We start from the raw sequence: 20256 nt of genomic DNA, 5'->3' as shown, positions 1-20256 counted from the left end.
ACCCCATATTGTGCTTCTGTTAGAACTCAGGGAAAACAGATCAACATTATAATCAATGAGACATCGGCTGTCTTGAGCAGACTAACTTCTAAATTATTGTACATGAGAGCAGTTTTAGTAAATATATCATCTTTATGAAAACTTCGTGTGTGTATATATATATATATATATATATATACACACACACACACATACACAAAGTTTTCCTAAAGATGATATATTAATAGAAAGTTCAGTTGAAATCCCGGTTTTGTTTGGTATGCAAATGAGTCCTCTCGCAGCATTGGGGCGTCCCCACGGCCACAAAAAAAATGTAAGCGTAAGCGGCACAGTAAGCAGTCATTTTCTTGTGGCCACGGGCATGCGCAGTCTGCTCTGCCCGAGGCCTAGAAGATTGAAAGAAGATGAAGGCGTTACTGGAGAGTTCTCTCGCAGCATTGGGGACGCCCCCAGTGCTGTTTGAGCGCTGGGACCGCCCCCAGTGCTGTGAGAGAACTCATTTGCATACCGAAGAAAACCGGGATTTCAACCGAACAGCGGCGTGGAGAAGACATCTAAAGGTAGGAGAAGAATAGCCTTTCTTACGGCTATTCCTACGTGTGATCGACAAAAAAAAGCATTTTATCCTTTCAAGTTCTTGCTCTGATCCTATGACTGTCCAGGACAACAAAGAGAATGACGGCAGTGTGAACTTAAACAATGAAATAGTTTTTCAAGAGGAAAGAAAAATACACAGCAATATACATTTTATTGAAATAACATTTTTTCAGTTTACATCTGTAACTTTAACATGAGTGTCTCTGATGTTAAATAAGATAAAGACCAATATGGCTCAAGTTCTGTTTAAGATCAGGTCTACACTTAATATCACTGTGATTTCTTCACATGCAGTCACATAGCAATATTGCAGATGACTTATTGCAAACAATTTGTGGCCAAAATTCTCTTGGGTCACCTTCTATAGATATACTGTATATTTGCTTGCGCATACTGGGGATCTTTTGTCATATTTTATTTGATGACCTTATTTTATTACAGCATAGAATCACAGCCTAATATATGTGTAGAGTCCTCTACAATAAATTGTATATAAGCCCATGCTTATTCCTCTACCCCATGCATGCCATATGGGCTGCAACTTTATCATCACATTCAAAATGATATATGTATGGATAGACTTAAGGTAAAAGTACACAGCGTTAGATAACAGACATTCAGATTCCCCTGATTTTTTCAGAATAAATAACACATTTAGGGTGTATTCACACTGAGTAAACGCTAGCTTATTCTGAACGTAAAACACGTTCAGAATAAGCGGCGTCTAAAGCAGCTCCATTCATCTCTATGGGAGCCGGCATACGAGCGCTCCCCATAGAAATGAATGGGCTGCTTCTTTCACTCCGTGCAGTCCCATTGAAGTGAATGGGGAGTGCCGGCGTGTACGCTCCGGCATGAGCAGAGCTTGCCGTATACGCCGGCACTCCCCATTCACTTCAATGGGACTGCACGGAGTGAAAGAAGCAGCCCATTCATTTCTATGGGGAGCGCTCGTATCCCCGCTCCCATAGAAATGAATGGAGCTGCTTTAGACGCCGCTTATTCTGAACGTGTTTTACGTTCAGAATAAGCTAGCGTTTACTCAGTGTGAATGCACCCTTAAATGTACAACACACTTTCCGTTCCTACTTTTACTCCATATTAAGAAATTAATCAATAAAATAAAGTCCATTACTCTTTTCCCACATTTTTTGATCTCATGCCCTGTGCTTATAAAGTTGACACAAAAAAGAAAACAAAAAATGAGTATTGTATGTTATGATAGGGCTCATTCCCTTTACATCTTGTTTTGTAAAGGAAAAAAAACCTCTTGCCATTTGATATGTCCAAGTCAGCATAAATCTGCGCCACATACACATACATCAGTAGTACACAAACCCGTTATTTATCACAAGCCAAAATATTGAAAATTCTCATCTCACAGTAATGTTACTCAAAAGCACCAAATAAAATATCATTGGGATGAATCATACATTACATTTACCTATTCTAAAAATCTCTAATTCTGAAAAATAAAAACAAACAAAAAACACAACAGTCAGAAGGACATTAGGACAAGTGAAAATATTTCCAACAATGCAAAATAATAAGACAGTAGACATTATACCTACATGTACAGGTTCTGCCCGGTTTAGATTTACAAAACTACATTTGGTCTGAAGACCACGATTAGTAAATTGTACGACTTAACAATAAAGAATAAAAGTTGCTTATAGTAAACCCATATAGTCCCCACATATAAAATAGCCGGCCACCAGATGCAACACAGACCGCCATACCGTGTTGCTTTTGCTTTACAGTGCATGTCCACCTTTATTGATTTATTTTTCTAAATTCTGTACAGATATCTTATCTTTATGGATATCTTTACAGCTGTCGAGTTTACAGTACATGGATATCTGGCCATTATATGACTTGTTGGGACTTTTTTCAATAATCTTCTTTTCTATTGGTTCAGTCTCTGTCAGATTTTCCTTAGCTCAGCTCCAGAGTGGTTGGAGAGCACCTGCTATGATGTCTCCCATACACAGCACACAGGTAACAGGAAAATCCACTCTCTGTCTATCACCAACACAGAAGCAGCATCGACACTATATAGCAGTACAGATGAATTTAGTTATGAACCATGATTGGGGTGCAAAGGTGTAACCTTCAGTACAAGATTGTCAATCTAAAACTAACATGGTGATAAAGAGTAAAGATTAAGTTTAATGCTACTGGCACTATACCCCCTCTCCCTGCACCAAATCTCATTGCTGTCCTTTATTGTCTATTAATTACTCACAAAATTTGAAGGATAAAGTACTATGCAAAAGTTTTATGCAGGTGTACAAAAAATTCTTCAAAGTAAGAATATTTTCCACAACATAAGTATTAATAGTTTATTTCTCTCAATTACCACATAAGTGAGAAATCAAAATCAAACTACAACTTGGAGTGATAAGGGAGTTTGAAGAGAACAGAGCATAAAAGTTTTAAAACATTAATTTTACTAAGCTGACCATTGTCTAATTTTACACAGATCTTCCTTTCTCTGCACATGTTGTTTTTTTTTAATGTAGATTGTGAGCCCCATATAGGCATTACAATGTACTTTTTTTTTTTTTTTTTGCCTATCAGTATGTCTTAGTAGAATGGGAGGAAATCCACGCAATCACAGGGAGATCATACAAACTCCTTGCAGATGTTCCTGGCGGGATTTGAACCCAGGACTCAAGCGCTGCAAGGCTACAGTGCTAACCACAGAGCCACCGTGTTGCCCCCCTCTGCACATATTGTTGTCCATCTGCTGTAGACCATCTGTTATCTATTTTTACTTACAGCATAATGCGATCCAATATAAGTAAGCACAACAAATTTAATATATACATGTCTCATATGGTAATTCTGATTGGAAACCACACCTTAAAGCAGGGGTCCTCAAACTGCGGCCCGCCAAGCAATTATGTCTGGCGCCGCCGACAACCGTGCATTTATAATGAAGCTCCTGGGGAGCTCGGGCCAGGCCATGGAGCGCAATTCACTTTACCTATTGGAGGGCACCGCTCCCGATGTCTGTGCGACCTGCTCTGCCTCCGGCCCACTGTTTAAAAAGTTTGAGGACCCCTGCCTTAAAGGATCATTGCCATTAGATGGAACCTAGTTGTACATTGTAAAGTCTCTGATTACAAAATAAATCAAATTAATGTGACATTTGGTAGAAGATTTCACACATGCCTTAGAGCTTTGTATACCATCTTCTCTCCAGCTAAATGCAATTATCCCTACTAATACAGAGCACTTAGGAATTGGAAGTGCACAGACAATAAGCAGAGATCTATAGTTTGGAGATCATAATCAAATTCTACCACAACAGGAACAAGCCTTTGCCTTCAAAACAGTATTAATTCTTCCAGGCACACTTGCATACAGTTTTTGAAGGAACTCATGTTTTTCCAAACATCTTGGAGATTTAAGCACAGATCTTCTGTGGATGTAGGCTTGCTCAAATCCTTCGGTTTCTTCTTGTAATCACAAACAGGGTCAATAATGTGGCAATCAGGCTTCTGCCGGGCCATATCAACACTTCCAGGATTCCTCTTCCAGAGGGCGATCATACCAAATATTGATTTGGTTTAGATTTCTCTTTCATTCACTTCATTTTGGTAATTGAAAAAAATAAACTATTAACACTGTTAGAGCATGCCGAGAGAACAGAGAATGGCCTCCTACTTACACCCTTGCTTCCGCCATAACCAATAGCCTATAATAGAATGCATTTTAAAGAGGACCTCTCACTACATTTACCAAGTGCTTAGTGTCTGTTAATTTTCGCTGTTCTACTGATTCTCGCACAGATGGAATTTTTTTTTTTTTGCCGCGTGATGTGGCACGTAGACGCCGCGTTAGCTTTTGCGGGCTGTATACGCTTCCATTGATTTCAATGGGAGTGAGGATCGTAGACGCGGCGTTATTTTGCGGCCGCAAAAGAGCGCCGCATATATGATCCCGGCTCCCATTGAAATCAATGGGAGCGTATACAGCCCGCAAAAGCTAATGCGGCGTCTACGTGCCACATCACGCGGCACTTTACTCCGTGTGAACTCACCCTAAGGAACGGCGCAGCGGAGACCATGTCTAAAGGTAAGAGACGAAAAGCCTTTCTAAAGGTTATTCCGATGTCTAAAGCAGAAAAAATACCGATTTAGTGGTAGAATCCCTTTAAGCTCTGTAATGTCAGAAGGGCAGTGTCAGGCAGGGGGTGTGATTCAGATATCCCAATCAGAGGCAGCCAGTGTCAGAACTGAGAGCCCTTGCTTGTTCCTGCCTAACACCACCCTCCTGACAGTACAGAGACTAAATAACGTACTAGAATCCATAACTAACAGCATTGATTGCTCAGGAACAGTGGGAGCTAGAGAAAAAAAACGAAGTACACCAGAATCATTGAAGCAGCGCCTATTAACAGATGGTAAGGACTGAAGTTGGTGAAAAGTCTTCTTTAGACCAAGGCCTCACATTGGCCTAACGGTTTCCTCTGGAGACTTTCTGTTTCAATTACACCTAAGGGGAATCGCCAGCGTTTCCGCAGGTATAATTGACATGCCGTGACCAAAACCAAAACGACTTTGTATTTACCTGAAAAAAGGGGATGGGATTTGCTAGAAACCAAGTCACTTTGCTGTGACTGTAAAACGCTGTGTTTACAGCACATGGGGGTCGACCTTAAATGCAATGGTTAATAAATTAATTTGGTGAGCACAGATATTTACATTACAGAACACAAGGCCTAACTGATTTAGGTGAAGCTGATTCACAGAGATTTGCAAAGATTGTGGCAGATAATATGATCAAATTTCAAAGAACTGAGATTTGAAAGCACTTTCACATCAATGTTGAAAGTGTGATAGGGATTGTAGTTTATGGTATGTCAAATACTGGAAAAGCTGTTTTGCACTTGTTTGGATACTGTTATTAAAAAGTTGCAATGGTTTTGTATTAAAAAGACTTTTAATACAGATTAAAAGGAAAATGAACTTTAAGGAAATCTTTACTGTACATCATTAAAGCTCAAACGAATGGGTGTTATGGAAAAAACACAGAATATAAAAAACAGCTAAGGTCATTGTATAGCTAATATTGGGCACCGAGACTATTCCAAAAATGTGATACTAAATCTTAATAGTAATAATAATATATATCTTCTGGTCACTAATATTGAGCAGCCTATGGCACTGACTGAGACGGCAGCTAAAGGGTTTTACATCCTTTACAGGAACTCATTTTCAGTGTTTTTGTATAGGGTACATTTTTAAGACCCTTGTTTTCTATTCACATATTTGCCTAGGCTTTTATAGCTTACAATGAAGGTTTGTGTAATTCATGGGTTTGTGTAATCAAATGACTATTAGGCTAAGGCCCCATGGGCCGTATCTGCAGCACTAAAGCGCTGTGGGAAGAACCGCTGTGTGAACGCATTGCGGTTCTTTACGCAGCGCTTTTAAGAGAAAGTTCACAGAGTTTTCCTCTGCGGACTTTCTCTTAACATTATATCTACGGGAAAGCCGCCGGTGTTTCCGTAGAAATAATTGCCATGCTGCGATTTGCAAAGCCGCAACGGCTTTGCAAATCGCAGTGTGTCCGCGCTGCGATCTTTTCCGCAAAGTGGGGATGGGATTCGCATGAATCCTATCCACTTTGCCTGCACTGTACAACGCCGCAATTTTTCCTGCTGTGTCTCCGCTGTGGGCAAATCGCGGCGTTTCCGGTCCGTGGGGCCCGGGCCTTAGGCTAAGTTCACATGGAGTTTTTGGTTAGGAAACTGACTCAAATTCCTCCTCCTAAAAACACCTCACGCCTTAGCCAAATTCATTTTTGTCCAGAACAATTCTTTAGCCACTCTGGGTCATGTATCAAGACCACCAATAAAATTTGGTTGTAGTAAACAAAATCTGGTGTCCCAGTAAAAGCAGTATCAGAAGAAACCATAAGATATATAGAAATAGCTTACAGAGCAGGACACCGTCAGTCACTATCCATCCTCTGTGTAAGTACTTGTATAGTCTAAACCAACAGGAAAGCCTTTAAAGGGGAGGGGGAGGACTGATTTTCAAAGCCAGGATAATAAATGATAGCAGAACTCACTATGTATTCTAAAAATGTACAGGTACAAATAGTTAGTTTGATGTCCCTCATTGACATACTTTAGTCATTTAGGTTGTTCATGTGCCTACCACATTCACTTGCTATGCCTGTGCCCACACATAGCATGGAGTGTTAACATCGGGGTAGCACATGGGTATTACACCGGGTGCAGAAACAACCAATGGGTCACAGAAATCACAGAGGACAGGAACTGGTTGGATAGAACAGTGGGAATACAAAACCAGCTCAGCTAGCAGAGGATAAAGAATGAAGATAAAGGTGATTTCCAGGAAGCCGATGGCTCTTTCGAGCCGCTGCGCCACATAAGCTCCACCTTTATGTTTTTTGTATTCTAGGAGCAATTAAACATAATAACCTCATTCTCACAGCTAAACATGGAGAATGTGCCATAATATTGTGACATGCTTAACAATAAGAATAGAATGATCCCTTGGTTTATTTTTCTTGCAGTGATTTCTGTCTCCTCCTTAATCATCTGAATTACTGGTTAGAGAATCCTCTTTGCTACTACAACATATTATTCACTAGGAACTCCCTCGCTGTGTGTGAGCCAACAGAGGCTGTCATTGCTCCCTCCAGAGAACGCGTAAAAATAGAACAGTGCTAGTTGTTCATTTCAGGCTGGAAAGAAGAAATTAAGGACAGATCAAGCTCCATTCTATATATCTATTAAAGAAGTAATACCAAGTCAATACATGTACCTAAAGAGCTTTATAGTGCTTGATCAACTGTGTATATTTATTCAAAAGGGAGAGTCTCCCTTAAGAGTAGAGGATCCAGATAACCAGACAGAATAAGGCGTGCAGTCAATTACTCTCGCTTCGCTTTCCCCTTCCTCCTTTTCCTTCCATTCTCTACACCCACTTTGTGGTTCTCATGCTTGTTCAGTGCACCATTGGTAACGGCTCCGCCATTGGCCACTGATTTTCCATTCTGGATAGCCTTTCCACTTCGTGCTGAACCTTTTGGAGCTTTGTATGTCCGATAGTAGAAGTTTACAAAGAGAACAATGAAGGTGATGGCATATACAATTAGCGCCCAATGCATCCATTTTGGGAAGGGACAATCAATGTAAAGAGAAAGGGCAGTGTGACCAATAGTGACATGGAACTGAACCTAGAAACAAACAAACCAAAGAAACGTTAGACAGGTGACATAGAATATTACTAATTAAAAAAAGTCTAAGGGCCCGTTCACACGGACTAAACGCGCGTGTACTGTATTTTGGCAAAATACACATGTAAAAATAAGACTCCCATTGTCTTCAATTTACATGTGTAAAAAAACATGTCAAAATACACATGTAAAATGGGGGGCACACGGTGGCTCAGTGGTTAGCACTGCAGCCTTGCAGCGCTGGGGTCCTGGTGCTCAAATCCCGCCAAGGGCAAAAAAACATCTGCAAGGAGTTTGTATGTTCTCCCCGTGTTTGCATGGATTTCCATCCCATATTCCAAAAAGACATACTGATAGGAAAAAAAAAAAGTACATTGTGAGCCCCACATAGGGCTCACAATCTACATAAAAAAAAAAAAAATACACGTGTAAAATGTCATTGAAGTCAATGGGAGTCTTATTTTTACACGTGTATTTTGCCAAAATACACACGCGTTTACTCCGTGTGAACGGGCCCTAAGGCTAGGTTCACACTAGTGATATCATAGGATCAGAACAATAGACTAAAATGTACTAGAATGACAGAAGCACTCGGAAACTTCTCTATTTAGAAAGAGAAAAAAAAAGATAAAGTGTCAAGTGAACGGTGACTGAAGCAAATACACTCACCGGCCACTTTATTAGGTACACCTGTCCAACTGCTCGTTAACACTTAATTTCTAATCAGCCAATCACATGGCGGCAACTCAGTGCATTTAGGCATGTAGACATGGTCAAGACAATCTCCTGCAGTTCAAACCGAGCATCAGTATGGGGAAGAAAGGTGATTTGAGTGCCTTTGAACGTGGCATGGTTGTTGGTGCCAGAAGAGCTGGTCTGAGTATTTCAGAAACTGCTGATCTACTGGGATTTTCACGCACAACCATCTCTAGGGTTTACAGAGAATGGTCCGAAAAAGAAAAAACATCCAGTGAGCGGCAGTTCTGTGGGCGGAAATGCGTTGTTGATGCCAGAGGTCAGAGGAGAATGGCCAGACTGGTTCGAGCTGATAGAAAGGCAACAGTGACTCAAATAGCCACCCGTTACAACCAAGGTAGCCAGAAGAGCATCTCTGAACGCACAGTACGTCGAACTTTGAGGCAGATGGGCTACAGCAGCAGAAGACCACACCGGGTGCCACTCCTTTCAGCTAAGAACAGGAAACTGAGGCTACAATTTGCACAAGCTCATCGAAATTGGACAATTGAAGATTGGAAAAACGTTGCCTGGTCTGATGAGTCTCGATTTCTGCTGCGACATTCGGATGGTAGGGTCAGAATTTGGCGTCAACAACATGAAAGCATGGATCCATCCTGCCTTGTATCAACGGTTCAGGCTGGTGGTGGTGGTGTCATGGTGTGGGGAATATTTTCTTGGCACTCTTTGGGCCCCTTGGTACCAATTGAGCATCGTTGCAACGCCAAAGCCTACCTGAGTATTGTTGCTGACCATGTCCATCCCTTTATGACCACAATGTACCCAACATCTGATGGCTACTTTCAGCAGGATAATGCGCCATGTCATAAAGCTGGAATCATCTCAGACTGGTTTCTTGAACATGACAATGAGTTCACTGTACTCCAATGGCCTCCACAGTCACCAGATCTCAATCCAATAGAGCATCTTTGGGATGTGGTGGAACGGGAGATTCGCATCATGGATGTGCAGCCGACAAATCTGCGGCAACTGTGTGATGCCATCATGTCAATATGGACCAAAATCTCTGAGGAATGCTTCCAGCACCTTGTTGAATCTATGCCACGAAGAATTGAGGCAGTTCTGAAGGCAAAAGGGGGTCCAACCCGTTACTAGCATGGTGTACCTAATAAAGTGGCCGGTGAGTGTATGATTCATTATGATTCATCTGCATCTGCCATTCTATAACTTTTTTCCTGTTGTTGATTTTTATTTCTCATTAAAGATTTTATTAGGATTTTAGTAGTAAATACAGCATGGGGCTTCCCCCAAATCAACATACAATGGGAATGTGGTGAGAAATTGGAGGAAGAGAAAGGGCAGGTGATATGGAGAAAACAAGTGATTATGAAGATAATCTTGTTTCCCTTAGTCCTAACAGCGGCACAATGTGGGGTATTTCTGCCCCTGTGTGCTGGTAGGACAGGCGGATATTTAATTAACCAATCAAATGCGTGGCAGGCCCTATAAGAGGGCACAAGAACCTCCCCTCTGCGTGTAAATACAAAAGTAACATTTATATACAGTTTTATACATAAGATATGATTCCCAGGGTGGGAAATCTTGTGCCGCTGTTAGGACTAAGGGAAACGATTATCTTCATAATCACTTGTTCCCTGTCGTCCGTACCAGCGGCACAATATGGGGATATAGCAAGCAGGTCCCCAAGATGGGTGGGACAAACCCATGACCGAACTTAAAACGGTCTGGGCAAAGGCAGTGGAATCTGCCACTTGGTCCTTCAGGCGGTAATGCCGAATGAAGGTGGATTCAGATGCCCAAGAGGCAGCTGCGCATATTTGGTCCACAGACAAAGCACTTCTTTCTGCCCGTGAAGTGGACACTGCCCTGGTTGAATGGGCATGAAGGAAAGATGGAGCCGACAGCCCTTGGGCGGTATAGGCGACTCTAATAGTCTCGGTAACCCACTGGGATATTGTAGCTTTGGCGCCCTTGTTTTTCCCCGTGTAGCTGACCAACAGGTTTTCAGTCCGCCTAAAGGGGCGAGTGCGCTGCAAGTAGATCTGCAGGCATCTAACCACATCCAGCTTGTGCCATCTTTCTTCTTCAGCAGAAGAAGGGAACGGAAAAAATACTGGAAGGGAAATCAGTTGGTTCCTGTTTACAGCAGATGGCACCTTGGGACGAAACCCAGGGAGGAACCTAAGCTGTACATGGTCAGAGAAAAAGGTGGTTTGGTAGTTGTGACATTTGTGTTGACAGTTGTGTGCATTTTGCCGGTTAGCGACTTGAGGGAGACCTCTTCCAGAGGTTCAAATGGCTGGCCACATAGGGCGTTCAGGACCGGAATAAGGTCCCATTGGTGGACAGGGGTGTTTACCACCGGTCTCAGCCTAGTTGCCCCTTTAATAAAGGTGCTCACTAAGGAATCCTGAGACAAACGCCTCCCCAGATAGGCGGACAGGGCCGCTACGTGTACCTTGAGTGTGGCCGCAGCAAGACCTCTGTCTAGTCCGTCTTGAAGGAAGTCCAGGATCGCCTCCGTAGGGGGATCGGTGGAGTCCACTTGATGCTGCAGACACCAGGCATTAACCCCTTAGCGACCCTTGACGTAACTGTACGTCATGGGTCGCATGGGGATGTATGGAGCGAGCTCACACGCTGAGCTCGCTCCATACACGGCAGATGCCGGCTGTATAATACAGCCAGGACCTGCCACTAACAGCAGCGGTCGGTGCCCGAGCCGATCGCTGCTGTTAACCCTTTACACACTGCGGTCAAACGTGACCGCAGTGTGTAAACGGCGCCGGCGGCATGGGCGCCGCCATGTTTCGCCGATCGCCGCCCTCCTGAACGTCACAAGAGGGCGGTGATCGGTTGCTATGACAGCCGGAAGCCTATTGAAGGCTTCCAGGCTTGTCTCTGCACTAGATCTATTAGACGATGCCAGAGGCATCGTCTAATAGAAGTGCTGGGATTCTGCTATTCACTGCAGTACTGTAGTATTGCAGTGAATAGTATGAGCGATCAGACCCCCTAGGTTTCAAGGTACCTAAGGGGTCTGATCATAAATGTAACAGAAGAAAAAAAAAAGTTTTTAAAAGTATTAAAAAAATAAAAAAAATATAAAAGTTCAAATCACCCCCCTTTCCCTAGATCAGCTATAAAAGTAATTAAAGAACATTAAACATAAACATATTAGGTATCCCTGCGCTCCAAAATGCCTGAACTATTAGAATATTAAAACATTTATCCCGTACTGCGAACGGCGTAGCGGCAAAAAAAATAAAAACAGCCAAAAAGCGTTTTTTTCAACACTTTGCCTCCTATAAAAAATTGAATAAAAAGTGATCAAACCATCGGATCTTTCCCCAAATGGTATCAATAGAAACGTCATCTTGTCCCGCATAAAAAGACACCACAACCAGCTCCATACATGGAAATATGAAAAAGTTACAGGTGTTAGAACATGATGACACACATTTTTTTTTCTATTTTGCAAAGTTTATCATTTTTTTAAAAGTATCAAAAAATTTCAAATACTATATAAATTTGGTATCACCGCGTTTGTACTGACACGTAGAACACAGGTAACATGTCATTTGTACCAAACAGTGAATGCTGTAAAAATTAAACCCATAAGAAAATGGCGCAAATGCATTTTTTCTCCAATTGCGCCTCATTCTGAATTTTTTTCCAGCTTCCCAGTACATTGCACAGCATATTGAATGGTGCCATTACAAAGTACAATTTGTCCCGCAAACAATAAGCCATCATGTGACTCTGTGAACTGAAAAATGAAAAAGTTATGGCTCTTGAAATGTGAGGAGGGAAAAACGAAAATGCGAAACCAAAAAATGGCCTGGTCCTTAAGGGGTTAAAGATGTTACCTATTCGACGGTAGTTCCTGTTAGTCAAATCTGCTCTGGCGCTGGATAGGGTCTTCAAGACGGCTTGTGACAGTCCTCTATTTCTCAATAGGGACTGGTCAACCTCCAGGCTGTCAGGTTGAGTCTCCTCAGATCCTGGCATCTCAGCTCTCCTTGGGTTACCAGGTCTGGGAGTGGGGGAAGCCTCCAATATATGCCCTGACTCATTTGTATGAGCTGAGCAAACCAAGCCCTTTTTGGCCAGAACGGGATTATGGCTATTCCCGAGGCTTGGTCCTGTCTTATTTTTATCAATACCTTCGGTATGATTGGAATTGGAGGGAATATGTAAAACAGCCTGAACCTCCATGGGATGGACAGGGCATTCACCGCCAAGGGATTGTCCTCCTGGTACAGAGAGCAGAAGGTCCCCACCTTGGCGTTGAGTCGGGTAGCCATAAGATTGACCTCCGGGAGATCCCATCTCTGGACGATCTGTTGAAATACGTCTGGATTGAGAGACCATTCTCCTGATACTGTAATACCCCGACTCAGCTGATCCGCTACTATGTTCAGGGAACCCTTTATGTGAACAGTGGATAACTGGACCAGATTCTTCTCCGTCCAGGCAAATATGAGATTCGTCTCTCTCAGCAAGGTTGGTGACCTGGTGCCCCCTTGTTTGTTTATATAGACTACCACCGTCATATTGTCGCACCGGATTTTGACAGACTTGCCTTTCAATTCTGGGGCAAAGTGTACTAGGGCCAGGTACACTGCTCTGAGTTCCTTGAGATTGGATAACCCCGGCTCCGGACATCTCCATCGTCCTTGTACAGTTTTGTCTTGACAATGGGCTCCCCATCCCCACTGGGATGCATCTGTTGTCAACAGGGTCCACACTGTCGGGACCGTGGACCTTCCGTCTTTCAGGTGTATCCACCATCTGAGGGAAAGACGGGTAGCGGGAGAAAGGCAGATCTTCTTGTTCAATCCCCGTGGAGACCTGTTCCAGGTTCTCAACACTTCCATCTGCAGAGGACGAAAATGCCATAAACCCCAAGGGACCGCCTTGGCCGAGGATGACATCAGGCCCAGGACTCTCATGGCGGTCCGGATGGTTACCTGCCGAGTGCGCAATAGGAATCGTGCACTGGCTTGGATTCTTTCCTTCCTTGGACTGGAGAGGAAGATCTGCATCGCTTCTGAATCCACTATAAATCCGAGGAATTTTCTTCGGGTGGATGGAACGATTTCGGACTTCTCCCAATTGATAATCCTAACTCCTGTAGGAAGTTGATGGCAAGGTTGAGCTGCTGGAGGAGGGCAGCAGGAGACTGAGCTTTCAGTAGCCAGTCGTCTAGATAAGGGATGATGAAAAGACCCTGAAGTCTGAGGGCCGCGGCGACCAGAGCAATCACCTTGGTGAATACCAGTGGGGCGGACGTGATGCCGAATGGCAGAGCTGTGAATTGATAGTGCTCCCTGTGGCCGGCCATAGCGACGGCAATCCTGAGGAACTTCCTGTGGAAATGAGCAATGGGGACATGTAGATAGGCGTCCTTCAAATCGAGGGTAACCATCACCTCTCCTGGCTGAAGAAACACAGCCACGGAATCCACGGTTTCCATTCGAAATGACCTCTTCCTGATAAACCGATTGAGGTACCTCAGATCTATTATCATCCTCCAGCCCCCGGTGAACTTGGGGACCAGAAAGACGGGGGAGTAGACTCCCAGACCGTGGTCTGAGGCTGGTACCTTCTCCAGGGCGCCCTTGGTAACATATTCGGCAACTGAGGCTTCTAGACTGGCCTGCTGAGAAGGTGGAAGAGTTTGGGTGGAAACGAACCGATCTGGAGGTGGAAGATGAAAGTTGATGTGATACCCGTGCTGTATGATCTTCAACACCCATGGGTCTTGGATATGGGTGAACCATGCTCTGGAAAAGGAGGAAAGATGTCCTCCCACAGGAAGGGGGGGCCACAGGGAGCTGCCCCACGTCAAAACTCAGTCTTCCTCTTGGTGTCCTCCTTGGAAGCGCCATGACCAGCTCCCCTAGGGCGATATCTAGAACGCCGTTGTTGGGAAGGGAGTCTATAATTAGAGGAAGAACCTCTGCCTCTAGAGGGAGCACGTCTGCCCCTGGATGCTTGAGGTAGGGACCTTCCCCTATCTTCAGCTAATCCCTCCATAATGGCGTCTAAGCTTTGGCCAAACACCCTTCCCGGCTCAAAGGGGAGAGCACAGAGAGCTGCTTTAGACGCAAAATCTGCCCACCAAGGCTTTAGCCAAAGGGGTCTACGGGCCGCAGTAGACAACGCCATAGATTTGGCGGAGATTTTTAATTGATGGCGGGAGGATTCTGCCAAATAATCTGCAGCCCTATGAACTCTTTTCATAGAGGCCAGAATCTCATCTCTGTCTACGCCCGAGTCTATATCCCGCTCCAAGGCGGCTAAGCAGTTGCGCAAAAAGTCACCAACCGTAGAGGAGGCTATGGCCACAGAGGCTTGCACGGAGGAAGCTGAGTAGACCTTCTTCAGAACGGAGTCCGCCCTACGATCCAGAGGGTCCTCAAGATTTGAACCATCTTCCAAGGGCACCAGGGTTCTGCGGGACAGCTTTGCTACGGCCAAATCCACCTTCGGGGGAGGCCCCCAGGAATCCCACTGGGTAGTGTTAACAGGAAACAAACTCTTGAAGATCCTGGAAAGCGAATGTCCTTTCTCTGGCTGTTTCCACTGCTGCGCCATAAGGTCGGTCAGCGTGGCGTCCGCATGGAAGGCAATATGTCCCCCAGAGGCAGACGTGGAGGCTTCCCCATCAACATCTCGGCCCACTGTAGACCGGATGGACTTCAGCAGCCTGCCTGTTTGTTCATAATGGAACGCAGGTCTGCTGGAAATGACTGAGTCGTCCTCGGAGGAATCATCCTCTGCCACCCGCAGGTGTTCCAAGGGGGGGAGAGACGAGGAACGGTGCTCAGAGCATGGTCTCTTGGTGAGCTGAGACAAGGTGCAATGGATCCCTTTGAGGGAATCATCCTGCAAAACAAAAAGGAGAGTACAAGCAAGGGAAAAACTATTTACCCAAGCGATGCCCAAACTCACCATCTCCTTGACCCAGGCCATCATATCTCTGGGAGAGGGCTCCACAGGTGGAGGACCTCTGCACCCACGACAACGGGCCCACTCATAGCCTGAAAATAGGCAAGTTATAGGACCAGTAGTACCCCGCAGGGCACAACCTTTCAAGCCGCTACCTACCATCAGGGAGCGGTGTGTCGCAATCGAAGCAGGAAAGATGTTTCCTCTTGGAAGAGGTTTTCCTCCTACCATCCCCAGGAGGGGTAGTAGAGGATGACATATCCTACAGAGAGAGATAATAGACCATGCAACACTGTCACCATGACATCATACCAGCTTTAAAAAAGGGTAAATCTTACCAGGTCCTGTAGACCGGACAGCGACGTGACGGATCCCAATAAAGTTTGCAAACTGGCAAAGAGTTCAAGATCAATGAACACCACAATCACACGCCTTCAGCAGATACTGCAGGAAGGTCTCTGACACCAGGCCAGCCAGCCTCTTAATTCTGGCCGTCTGGAAGTGGGCGGAGCCACAATCAAAGCAGGTGAGGCAACCTGCCCAGACAACTACTCCTGTAATCAGGGGTCTGCAAAGATATACATTCCCCCCCCACCAAGAGGCCCTTAACCCGGGCACTTACCCCCACATCTCCCCGTCTTTTCCGGCCTTTAATAAGGCCTGAATCTCCCCTGAGTGAGCGGCCGCCAGCGCCAGGCCATTGCCATGGCGCCATGATACTTCCGGCGAAACCAGAAGTGCGCGCTTACCGCGGCCGGCGGGGAACAGGATACACAACAGTGTGGTTCCACCCGCCGGCAGTCCGCGCGGCCACCAGAGGCGGCATGCGGAGTCCCCGGACTCTCACCAAAATGTCAGGTAAGTCACAAGGAGCGGGGGAAGCGGAGGAGAGGGGGGGGAGGGGGGTAGCCACACATGGCTAACAAGCACCTTCTCCTCGCAGGGCACAGAAGGTGACAAGAAGAAAACAACCGCTCAGGAGGTGAGTGATCCTGCTGAGCTTCTCTAAGAGGACACAAGTCCTCCCACCTGTCCTCTGTCCATACAGGACAGAAAAAAACACGCAGAGGGGAGGTTCTTGTGCCCTCTTATAGGGCCTGCCACGCATTTGATTGGTTAATTAAATATCTGCCTGTCCTACCAGCACACAGGGGCAGAAATACCCCACATTGTGCTGCTGGTACGGACGACAGGGAACAGCCTTGGCAGGAAGAGGATGGAGGAAGAAAAATTCTATAACCTTTCCAGTAATCTGCCTATGTCAGATCAGAACAATGGACAAAATAACACCAGTGTGAACTTAGCCTAAGAGGTTCAGAGCTGAATTAATTGTTCTGTATTGTAACATGTCTGGGAGAGTCATCCAAATAACTATTTTGTGCGATCTCATTCTGAGCTAAACATGATCAGTATTAATATACAAACAGCAAATGGATTGCGCTTTACAATTCTTTGTCAACACAGAATCTGATGATCATGGCACAACATACAACTACTATTAAAGAGATCTAACTTTACACACAGATATCCACATCCTCCACATCTACCTGGACAGTGGTATCTTTTTAGCATGTAGAATATGAAATGACAATATACAACTATTGTTACAGCAGTATATATTCTGCCTATAGAACAAGGCAGCTACAAATAGTTTTGTCTCCCTGTATTATTATATAGCCTCTGGTTTATGTATACACATGTATAAAATAGTGAAAGCAGAAAATTCCTAATAGAGAAGCCAGGGAACTTATAAAGCCCAAACAGGACTTCTGGGGTCAGAAACTAACATATTATTTCACACATGTTAACAATAAAAAATAAAACAACGTATCTTACCAGTTGTAAGATTGTCAAGTATTTTTTCCACCAGAGATACTTCTGAAGATGTGGACCACAGGCAGCTAAGCCATAGTACAAGTACATTACCACATGGATCAAGGCATTCATATGTGCACCAAAGAAAGCTGGAAAGAAATGATACATCAGCCATGTAAAAGTACATTCAGCCAAAATAGTTACACCATGTCACCTTTAGCCTAACTCTGGGGCCCCATGTGGTGTTAACGCTGCAGTTTGACTGCAGCTTTTTACAAACCGTGAAAGTGGATGGGATTCTACTTAATCCCATCTACACACAGTGGGAAAATGCACGCAGCGGACACACTGCAATTTCCAAAACCATACTGGTTTTGGAAATCGAGCAAGTCAATTATACCTATGGAAATGTGGGCGGTATCCCTACAGGTATAATGGAAGCAGAAAGTACGCAGAGGTTCAATTTCCATAAAAAGCACTGTGGGATAAACCTTGCTAATGCCACTCCAGTTTTTTCCACAGCGCTTTTCTTTGCCGCAGCCCTCTATGTAGGTTTTTTTAGCCTAAAGGGGTTTTTCCATTACAAATAAAAATCTCCTATCTAAGGCTCCTGTCCCACGGAGGAACGCGCCGCACATTCAGACACGTATACACGTGTCAGAGTGTGAGCGCTCAAAACAGATTCCATTCACTTCAACGTGTGCTGGCTTACGGGCGCTACACATTGAAATCAATAGGAGGCTTTTTAACCCATTGATTTCAATGTGTATCGTGTGTGAGCCGACACAAATTGATGTGAATGGGATCTGTTTTGAGCGCTCACACTCTGACACGTGTATACATGTCTGAATGCGCGGCACGTTACTCCGTGGGAACGGAGCCTAGGACGATCAGCTGTTTGAAAAGGCTGCAGAGTATAGTTGAGCACTTTCTAAGCACAGCGCCATACATTTGTACAGTGGCTGTGCTTGGTATCTCGGCTCATGGATCATCAATGGTTAACTAATCCTAAGGATAGGTCATCAATTTAAATGTCTGGCCCCACATTATGGAAAATCAGCTTTTTTTTTTTTTTTTAATGTAGATTTCGAGCCTCATATTGGGCTCACAATGTACATTTTTTCCTATCAGTATGGGTTTTTTTGGAGTATGGGAGGAAATCCACACAAGCTCAGGGAGAACATACAAACTCCTTGCAGATGTTGTCCTTGGCAGGATTTGAACCCAGGACTCCCACGCTGCAAGGCTGCAGTGCTAGTCACTGAGCCACCATGTTGCCCCTGGAAAATCTGCTTTTTTTGTTGCAGATCTTGCTGCAGTTTTTTGAGCCAAAGTCAATAGTGTCTTGAAAATGAATAGAAATATAAATTAAACACTTATACTTTCCCCTTATATCCAATCCTGGCTTTGGCTCAAAAAAACAAAACAAAAAACAGCTTTGCAGTCACTTCTGTGTTCATGACTACTCAACAGGAAATAACTATATTTTTTTTTTTACCTGACCTTGGCCTTCAAAATACTAATGAATAAATGTTTAATATACTGTTTGCCAGGGACTAGGCTGATGGGTGGTGTACACGTACCTCAATGCATTACACATAAGGTGTCAACAGCCAGAAAAAGGATCAAGAAAACTGGACCCAACAGAGATTTGTTTCGAGATTGTCATGATATATTCTATAAGATGGACGCAAGTGATGGGGAAGTTTTTGGGAAAGCACATACAGTGATCCAGTTCTGGGAGCTGTGTATAATGTGGATTTATAATCGTATTGTAGTGTGTCTTTTCTCATGATACAGACAAACAGAATATTTAAATACCAATAATGTAAAATACTTAGAATAAACATATAAACTAAAATATACAGAGTAAATAGGAGAATAAAGAGAATACATCTAATACATACATTGTCCTCCAGCAACCCATTTGATTCCAATCCACCATAAGGTGAACATTGTACAGTGGTGATACACATGAAGAAAACTTATGTGATTAAATTTTTTTCTCAGTATGAAAAACACTGTATCAAAGTATTCAACTCCTTTGGATACGTAATACCACCACAGAGCAGATGCTACCTGAAAAAAAATAAAGAGGTCATGTTAACTTTCACTAAAAACATATTTTCAATTAAAGAAGACCTTTCATGTCCTCGGGCACATGTGGTATTATATACCACTAGGAAGTCGGCTTTCCCATTGTGTGCCCCTGGTGAAGAGCTATCGTGCCATTACCATAGCTCTTCAGTGTCAGAAGGGAATTTTTAACAGTCTGTGAGGTACACCCGCCCAAAATCAGCACCAAAAAAACTCTGTGTGCAATAATCCACGGTCCCATATTGCAGAAAAACTCCTTTTTTTTGTTGTAGATTTTGCTGCGTTTTTTTAGCCAAACTTAGGGAGGGTTCACACGATGTCTTATGGCTCGTAATCTGGCACGTCTACAGCTGCAAAATAGTGCCACATATACGATCCACGCTCACACTGAAATCAATGGGAGCGTATACGGCCCGCAAAAGCTCCCGCTGCATAGACGTGCCAGATTACGAGCCAAAAGACATCGTGTGAACCCTCCCTTAGAGTGGTTACAAAAGGAATGGGAAATATAAAGGAAGTGCTTATTCTTCTCCCTTTTGCTCAACCCTCACCTGAATTTGGATCAAAAAAGGCAGCAAAATCTGCAACAAAAAAGCAGCTTTTCCACAATGTGAGGCCTTAGCTTAAGACTGCACACAGTGAGCTGTCACTAAAAATCTCTGTGGAAAAGACTACGGTGGAAACGCATCGCGTTTTCTTTGTGCAGTGTTTTTTTACAGAAAGTCCGCAATTTTCTTCTGCAGACTTTCTGCCACTATTAGGCTGCATTCACACAGAGTAACGCCAGGCGTCATTTGTGTGTAATTTGTGTGTCTTTTACGGCCGTCATAAAACGTTTACATAGAGTTCTAT

The 20256-nt window shown here is 44.0% G+C and overlaps 1 protein-coding gene across 3 annotated transcripts in view; it reads right to left on the bottom strand.

Annotated features, from left to right (window-relative positions):
- Positions 1-644: 644 nt before the first annotated feature.
- Positions 645-20256, bottom strand: part of ELOVL4 (ELOVL fatty acid elongase 4) — a 31703-nt gene continuing 12091 nt past the window's right edge. The window contains exons 4-8 of one of the 3 annotated variants that reach the window (XR_012715331.1): positions 19215-19386; positions 17329-17456; positions 5592-7818; positions 1672-5544; positions 645-1267 (exon numbers count right to left, since the gene is read on the bottom strand). Coding sequence is in view for 1 of the 3 variants with exons in the window: in XM_075268283.1 (XP_075124384.1) it covers positions 7513-7818; positions 17329-17456; positions 19215-19386 (606 nt within the window). In the remaining 2 variants the exon portion in view is untranslated. Of the gene's footprint in view, positions 1268-1633; positions 7819-17328; positions 17457-19214; positions 19387-20256 lie in introns of those variants that run through there. The other 2 variants (XR_012715330.1, XM_075268283.1) reach the window with 2 other exon arrangements.

Source organism: Leptodactylus fuscus, chromosome 3 (genome assembly GCF_031893055.1).
Source record: "Leptodactylus fuscus isolate aLepFus1 chromosome 3, aLepFus1.hap2, whole genome shotgun sequence".
In the NCBI taxonomy this organism is placed as follows: Eukaryota; Metazoa; Chordata; class Amphibia; order Anura; family Leptodactylidae; genus Leptodactylus; species Leptodactylus fuscus.
This window is presented reverse-complemented; position numbering and strand designations above follow the sequence as displayed.